This window comes from Brachycentrus maculatus, unplaced genomic scaffold (assembly GCF_059751285.1).
Source record: "Brachycentrus maculatus isolate JH-2025_06_01 unplaced genomic scaffold, ASM5975128v1 h1tg000199l, whole genome shotgun sequence".
Taxonomy (NCBI): Eukaryota; Metazoa; Arthropoda; class Insecta; order Trichoptera; family Brachycentridae; genus Brachycentrus; species Brachycentrus maculatus.
The window spans coordinates 610,094-618,118 of NW_028280950.1; the positions used below are offsets into that span (position 1 = coordinate 610,094).

The 8,025-nt window shown below is 36.0% G+C and overlaps 1 protein-coding gene across 1 annotated transcript; it reads right to left on the reverse strand.

Moving 5' to 3' along the window:
• Nucleotides 1-2,277: 2,277 nt before the first annotated feature.
• LOC148307388 (uncharacterized) lies at nt 2,278-4,883 on the reverse strand. Its single transcript, XM_088263428.1, has one exon. It carries the CDS (start codon nt 4,469-4,471, stop codon nt 2,348-2,350), a length of 2,124 nt encoding a protein of 707 aa, XP_088119554.1. The 5' UTR covers nt 4,472-4,883; the 3' UTR covers nt 2,278-2,347.
• Between the last annotated feature and the right edge of the window lie 3,142 nt (nt 4,884-8,025).

Genomic DNA, 8,025 nt, shown 5'->3' on the forward strand with positions numbered 1-8,025 from the left:
AGTACAAATATATAGGTACCTATATCCAGAGCTTTTTTTTTAACAAAAAAGATCCGGGAACTCACATCATTCATGTTGAGCTTTTTTCTAAAACAAATTTTATTCAAATATCAATTAAATAAAATTTAAAGCAACCTTTCCTATAATTTTGACGAATTATATGAATATAGATTGTAATTACGCAAGCGCAAACATTTTATTTGTTTTGTCTGATAAATTATGTATGTATATTTTCATTTTCATCTTTTTGTTTTTTAGTTTTTTGATAAAATTTATTACATCAGACAATAATATGTATTAACTTTTAAAAAACGTTTGAGACATTACTATCTGTCATTAGAATCCTAACTGTCGATCAAACCTCCTCCCTCTACCTCCTTCCCTAAACTCCCTTCTTCCTTTGCCCTCCTTATTATCGTCTTTTGTTAATTGGTAATTGGTATATTAATATGTAATTTATGTTTTTTTTTTAAATGTCAATTTGTAATTTATGTTTTTTTAAATGTTCAAGTACTATCTACCCTCTGATTGCAAACGACTATATATGGTATCAAACGTTTTGATCAATATCACTAGTCCGTCTTTGGTCGGTTGGAAGATATTGCTTTTTAGCAATAAGCCCGCCAATGTACTTTTTATTTTCTGTACATGAAGTTTAAATAAATAAATAAATTAATAAATATATCCGTGAAAAAAGGTTCCGGAACGCCGTTCCACCGTGTTACATGGAAAAAACTCTGTATACTTATATCTAAATAACAAAACAAACCATACATATTACCAGTTATTAAAGAATATAAAAAAAATTAAACAAAAAGGCATTTATTTATTGATTTAGCGTTTAATTTGTAGAACTCCATTTTAAATCAAACATAGATTTTTTGAATCTACTAAGTTGTATTTTATTAACAAAAACACATAAAAACTTAATATTGTGACAATTGTTTCGCCTTGTGAGAGCATTATCAATGCGTTATTGATAAACTTATAATTTTTAATTACAATTATAAATATAAATTCTTAAATATAATATTACCAACAATTGTATTTAGCTTAAAAACATTAATTCTCTAAATAAAATAAAAAAATATTTTTTAAAAATTGCCATGTCACTAAATTCTTCCTTTCCCATAAAAATAAGGGTACGTACCTACATCCCTTATTAGCTACTGTTGTGTCCCAAAAATTATTGCTGCACGTGTTAAAACTGTAACTTAGAATTGTATAGCTACATAAGGACCGTAGTCCATTAGATCTTCACATTCGTTTGATAATGCCCTAACAAGGCGAAACAATTGTCACAATATGATTTTTTTGTGTTTTTGTTAATAAAATACAACTTAGTAGACTCAAAAAATCTGTGTTTGATTTAAAATTAATACATAAATTAAAAAGGCATTTAATGCAACGCTAGATAATCACAATGTGTTATTAAATCTGATGACTTGTATTTTATTTCACTCGTTTTAATTTTTATTGCAACGTAAATGGGTCACTCGGTTGAGTATTACATACATATTTATATTGTACCAACGGGTTTATTCATATCTACTGAGTAATAGTAATCTCCAGGGTTTATTTTCATGTAACGCGGTGGAACGGCGTTCCGGCGCCTATTTTCACGGATAAAATACATAAATATATATTTATTTTTGAATTCTCTAAATCAATTAGACGAAACAATGTTTGCGCTTACGTAATTACAATCTATATTTACATAATTCAGCAAAATTATAAAATGCGGTATAGTAATGAATATTTTAATGATATTTGAATATAATTTTTTGTGAAAAAGCTTGACATGAAGTGAGTTCCAGAAGCTTTTTTGTTTAATAAAAGCCCTGTTAATCACTATTCCAGAAGAAAATTATCAAGAAATTAAAGACTAGCTAATTATGGCACTACTTTATAAAATAAATCATGTAAATCTATTCCCTGTATATTTTTGGAATAAGCTTTAACTTATTTAGTATTTCAATAGAAAATAATGGTAATAATTTTTGATAATTTATAAGCGTTTAATATTATAAGTCATTTTCGCATAATACTACACCAAGGACACTTTGCTTCCATAGAATTATATATATATATATATATATATATATATATATATATATATATATATATATATATATATATATATATATATATATATATATATATATATATATATATATATATATATGTGTGTGTGTGTGTGTGTGTGTGTGTGTGGGTGTGTGTGCGTGTGTGTGCGTGTGTGTGCGTGTGTGTGTGTGTGTGTGTGTGTGTGTATTCGAGGCCCATTTTGTGATTATAACGCTCGTACCTGATTTCCGGCTTTGGCTATATAGATATGCTTTGTGAATTAGCGGCCCGCTAGCCTATCTTCCGTTTGTGGTGGCGGTACCCTCGGATTGCGATCGGGGTGATGCTGGACCTGAGAAGAACGCGTCGACATATCTATTAAATGTCCCAGAGTCACTGTCCGCGTGGGTACATTGGGAAGAGCCGCATTCGTAACAGCTGTCGGTCGCTGGGCGTTATTATTTGCAGTATTTTGGATCTGGCCAGCCATAGAAGAAGTTGGTCTATTAGTATTTTTCTTATCCGCGCTCTCAATGCGTACCATCGGTTTCAATAATACGGCTCTCAGGTTATCCTCGTTGAACTTTCCGAGCGTTTTAAGCAAATGGTTCACAGTCTTCTCTAATGCCTTGCACTTTTGCTGCAAAATCTTATTCGACGCGATGCTCTGGATATCTCTTTTTTCTACAATAATGCATCTTTCTATTAGTCTACGCATTTCTTCGGCTGTAATGTCCTTATTAAGAGGGCTCGCGGCATCTCTGGTAGGTTTGATACTCCCTTTCATTTCGACATCGTGAACAGTGAAATTTCTGGTTAGTTTTGCAAGGTCAAGATCCCCATTCCGTTTAGTCGGACCGTCACGCGCGGAGTTTGGGCGATGAGGCATATTTAGCGCATCCGGGGAAGCAACGCCATAACCCGAGGAAGAACCATCTCCAAATTGATGACGCGGTGTAGCACCTTTCTCTAATAGTGTAGTCACTACGGAGACATTACCCTCCCGAGCTGCATATTGTAGAGCGGTGCATCCTTCTCCAGATTGCCGATCTACTTCGGCTCCACTGTCTAAAAGGGCCTTTACAATAGAAAGGTGCCCCTCTCGCGCTGTCATGTGTAGTGCCGTCCATCCTTTTTTAGTTTGCAGATCTACCGAAGCTCCTTTTTCTAACAGCACCTTCACAATAGAGAGGTGCCCCTCCCATGCCGCAAATTGTAAGGCGGTTTCTCCATCACCAGTTTGGTGATTTACTGTAGCTCCTTTTTCCAATAGTGTCTTTACAACAGGGAGGTGCCCTCCCTGCGCTGCCCTGTGGAGTGGAGTGCATCCATCACCAGTTTTATGATCTACTTCGGCTCCCTTCTCTAACAGAATCTGCACAATGGGGAGGTGCCTTCCCAGCGCTGCCCTGTGCAGCGCGGTCCATCCATCGCTAGTTTGCTGATCTGCCGTTAATCCATTATCTAATAGCATCTTCACGATGGGGAGGTGACCCTCCTGCGACGCTTTGTGTAGAAGTGTAGTACATCCGTGAAGAATCAAGTTGGTCTGTGTCGAAAGGTCAAAATCCCCATTCTTATACCGTTTTGATGAATCGTGATTAGTTACGATGGGTGGACGAATATCAGTTTTCCAGTTCGCTGAATCCGGGGGCGGTACGCTATAATCGAAGGAAGGTCCACGTACAGCCGAGCTGCCGGGTACTGCTAAAGGGTGAGGATCCTCATTCACGAGTCGCTTGCACGAATCATTTGCGGTGATCGGTAAAGAAGCCATGCCGCGAGCGTGCGTAGATAAGGGCTCGTCGGAAGCGGATCGTTTAACACCAGCAGCCCTTACATTTAGGGTCGGGCGGGTATGCTGCGTTGTTGAAAATTCTGTAGTCTCTTGTGCGGTTGGAAGTCTACCATATTTCTTGAAGAAAATTTCGTCCGTTTCGTTTTTGACGTGGACATACTTGCATTTATCTCCGAAGCTGCACCCCTTTCTTCCTTTATTGATGAATTCGTGACATAAAATAATTTTCTTATTTACATTGAAGTTGGGCGGCGGCTTCAGCGGGTTGAAGTCGGGTGGGATAGCGCGGAGAGCGATAGGCGGCAAGTTGAACGGGGTAGCGTACGATGCGGTGGGCGGCGCGGCGGGCGGTGCAGGAGGCGGCCTGGCAAGGAATGCGGCGGACGGCGAGGCGAGCGGCGCGGCGAGTGGCGCGGCGGGTGACGCGTCGGGCGGTGCAGCCGGGGCGCCGGGCGCCTCGGGCGACGCGACAGGTAGCGTTGTGGGCGGAGTGGCGGGCGACGCGGGGAGCGACGCAGACGGCGGGGCGGCTGAGCTAAGCGGCGCGGACATCGCGGGCGGGTCGCCGGTCACCTCGGATAAGCTCTGGACGGGTGAAGGGAGCATAGCTTCAGAACTCGAATCGACAGGGATTTCCGACCCGACCAATTCCACCGCCCTGTTTTATTTCTTTCGGATATACACCTGTTTTTGAGGTTCTAACAATATCCCCTGACCTACGATTGCTGTTTAAGTTGCAGATTATTTTTTCGTTGCGCAGTTATCAGTAGTCATATGTTATCCGTCTGTTGTCATCCTAGTATGCTAAGGATACAATAACTTTCTGGCAATTTGTCTTTAAATGTTTCACCCGCTCGATCTCAGGCAGAAATGTCTTTTTTTTTAATCCAAATCACAGTAAAGTGGACGCACGAACAAAGAACTCAGTGAACAACGCCTTGTCACGGACCGACGTGAGATAACCGCGGTCGCCATCTTGAGATCGCCAGTATAGCACCCAGCGCCAAAGATTATTTACTAGTACCCAGTGCCTTCTGTATCGAGTTCCAGTAATGCCAAACTAACAACAAATGACCGTTCATTACCTAAGTACCTACCCAGAATTTTGCTGTTTTAAATCACTTTTAATTTTATCGACTTTTTTATACCATACATCTGAACTAACTCTTATCAAAGTATTCGTTTATTTATTTCTTTTCATAATACATAAAGCGTTTATTCTTACTAATTATTTACCCAGTGTGTAATTGTAATCTAGAGTCTAAATTATCCACCTACAAAAGATAATTACAAAAAAATACGAGCATGAAATATTTTTTGAACTCATAGAATCCATTTTGATGAAAAACATGTGTTTTTTGTAATTTCTGATTCATAATAGCTTTTTTAAATTAATTACTTCTTTAATTGCTGTGTATAGCGATGTCTTTGTTTTACTAAAGTAAACGTAAATTTTTGAACGCCCAAATATTTTGCTTACCACTCTTAACCGTTCAAATACCAATGTTTGTATTTCCGTTTAACCTTTTTTGGTAAAATACGTCGGTATTATTGCTAGTAGGGTGGGAATTTTTCGTACTAATGTCTCGAATCGTTCTGTCAACTTTCCAATGCATTTTATATCACCCGGATATAAATATTTAAGAAAAACCTCTGATGCGATATGTTTCCTAAACGTTGATAAAGTGTTTAGTTTTGGACTATAGTGATTAGTTTTAATCAGTAATTTATAAAATATAATGCTACTTTTTTTAATTACTGAATTGAAGGAATTGAATGGTAATATTTTGATCTCCATAAAAGTAAAACAAATAACCATTAAGGCCCAGTATTTGTCAAGTCGTAACTTAATTTTCTCTAAATCCAGGTAATTCAAAGTAACTTTTTTCTCAAAACACCATTTTTGTAATTTCAAATAATTATATGGTTTTGAAAAGAAAAGAGTTATTGAAAGAAAATGAGTTAAAATTATTTTTGTGCACTGTATCGTATTGACGCAGTGTTATCTTAATCGTTACTTAGATGAAAGCACCCCTGCGCTTCAGGAACCAGGGTAATATTAATTAGATGCTAGAGTGTAAAATAAATAGAGGAGCATTCTCTCCAGGTTCCGTTACGCCTTAAAACCTTTTTACTATTCTAAGCAGAAACTTTAACAGAGAAGTTTCGACCGAAATTTATTTGAGCATGTTGGACTTCTGTAAATTTGTAGGCGGTAAACTTCTAATGAATAAATTATTTTAACCCTTATCCGCACCCAATGGTGCATAGTGAACTGCTCGTTACTTACATGAAGGTACTCCTACTCTTAGGAGACCAGTCCAGAGTAATATTAAATAAATATTAGAGTGTAAAATCAGTAATATTTATTTTCACTCCACCTGGGAATGGAACCCGGGACCTCTAGCACGGTAGATAAACTCGCTCACCATTACACCGGAGGTGGACTAGTAAGGTTAATCCATTCATTCATTCAAACCCTTATATTTATATATATATATATATATATATATATATATATATATATATATATATATATATATATATATATATATATATATATATATATATACAAAATCATACTTTACTTGTGTAACGTAGTCAACATCAACTCAATAATGCCATGTTACCTGTATTAGTAGCCGAGGGTATTACGCAATAGGAAGAAGCCTTAAAGTTCTACAAATTACATAATGGAATTCCCTAGAAATCAATACAAGATTAAACCCAACCTACCAGAAAATAAAAACTACGGCAAATAGTATAATGACATACCTATCCAATTTCGATAATAATTACAGAATAGAACTTACTACCCGGTTATCTGCAGGGTGAAATAAAACATCCCAGGACAAAAATATTTTTGAAATTTAATTACAAAAATGTACACAATACTTCCTGCTATTATTAAATCTGCTAGTAAATTAATAGGTATCATAATTAAAGTGTAACTTTGTTTAAAATCGCTATAAATATTTTATTATAACTTAATTATAATATCTACTGGTTTCGAAGCTAACCGCTTCTTTATCAAGACTGATTAATACTTAATCAGTCTTGAATATTAATAGAAGCGGTTAGCTTCGAAACCGGTAGACATTATAATTAAGTTTTAATAAAATATTTACAGGGATTTTAAAACAAAGTTACATTTTAATTATAAAATGGAAAAACACAAAATTAGTGCTTCAAATATTAATTATAGTAGGTGTCTACGAAGTTTTAAAATTACCATTGAAAGTATTTAATTGCATTGACATTTTTTGTGTGTAAAAATCACATTAAAACATTTTCAGTTTCACAATAAGTGTATTAAAATAGATTTTCAATAAACTTGAGCTTATTATTTGTGACATCTCATCAAAGATGAAAAAAAATATGGAAGCTGGGCATTTAGTGGTCAAAGTTAGTGTACCTTTTAGAGCTTTGAGCAGATCATCAATCAATGAATGGTGAATGTTATACTTGTGTAAAGAGATCACGAAACCAACTTATGACATGTCATAAGCCCCGTAAATACCCAGACTTCCATATTCTTTATAATCTATATTGAGATGTCAAAACATCAAATAAATAACTGAGAGATGATTTGTATATAGTATAACTAGCTGTCATGGTCATTTTACAATTCAGAATGTTTGACTTGTACCTCGCCATGTCCACGCAACGCGGTGTAATATTTATAGAAATAAATCATTTTTCATCTACGTCACTCGGTAACATTAAAAGTGACACGCCAATAATCACAATAAGCACCAATAATGAAAACGTTGCCAGTGACGTCATATAAAAATATCCAATATCGTGCAGACTCAAGTGACACTCGCCATCAGTGGGTGCATGTTAGCGCAGAATGTGGTACGAGTACCTTCAGATAGCGGGTGTACGATTTTTCTAAAGATGTTAAAAAAAGAGTTACATTTATTATTTCCCTTGCTTACCATATACATGGTTTATTTATATATCAATTTGTGGATTTTCGTTTCTTTTAGCTAATATCATGTTTTATTTTATTTATTTTGTGTTGGCAACAGGAGAGAGAGTCTATTGTTGGACAACCAGGAATTTTTTCTCATTTGTGGGCAGAAACTTCTTAAAACTCCTCAGGAGAATCCGGACTGTTGACTGTCATCAACAAGCCTTCCGTTCTACGTTAATAG

Excerpts from the sequence above, each read along its gene's own strand:
- LOC148307388 (XM_088263428.1), bottom strand. The coding sequence starts at position 4,471 with ATGCTCCCTTCACCCGTCCAGAGCTTATCCGAGGTGACCGGCGACCCG.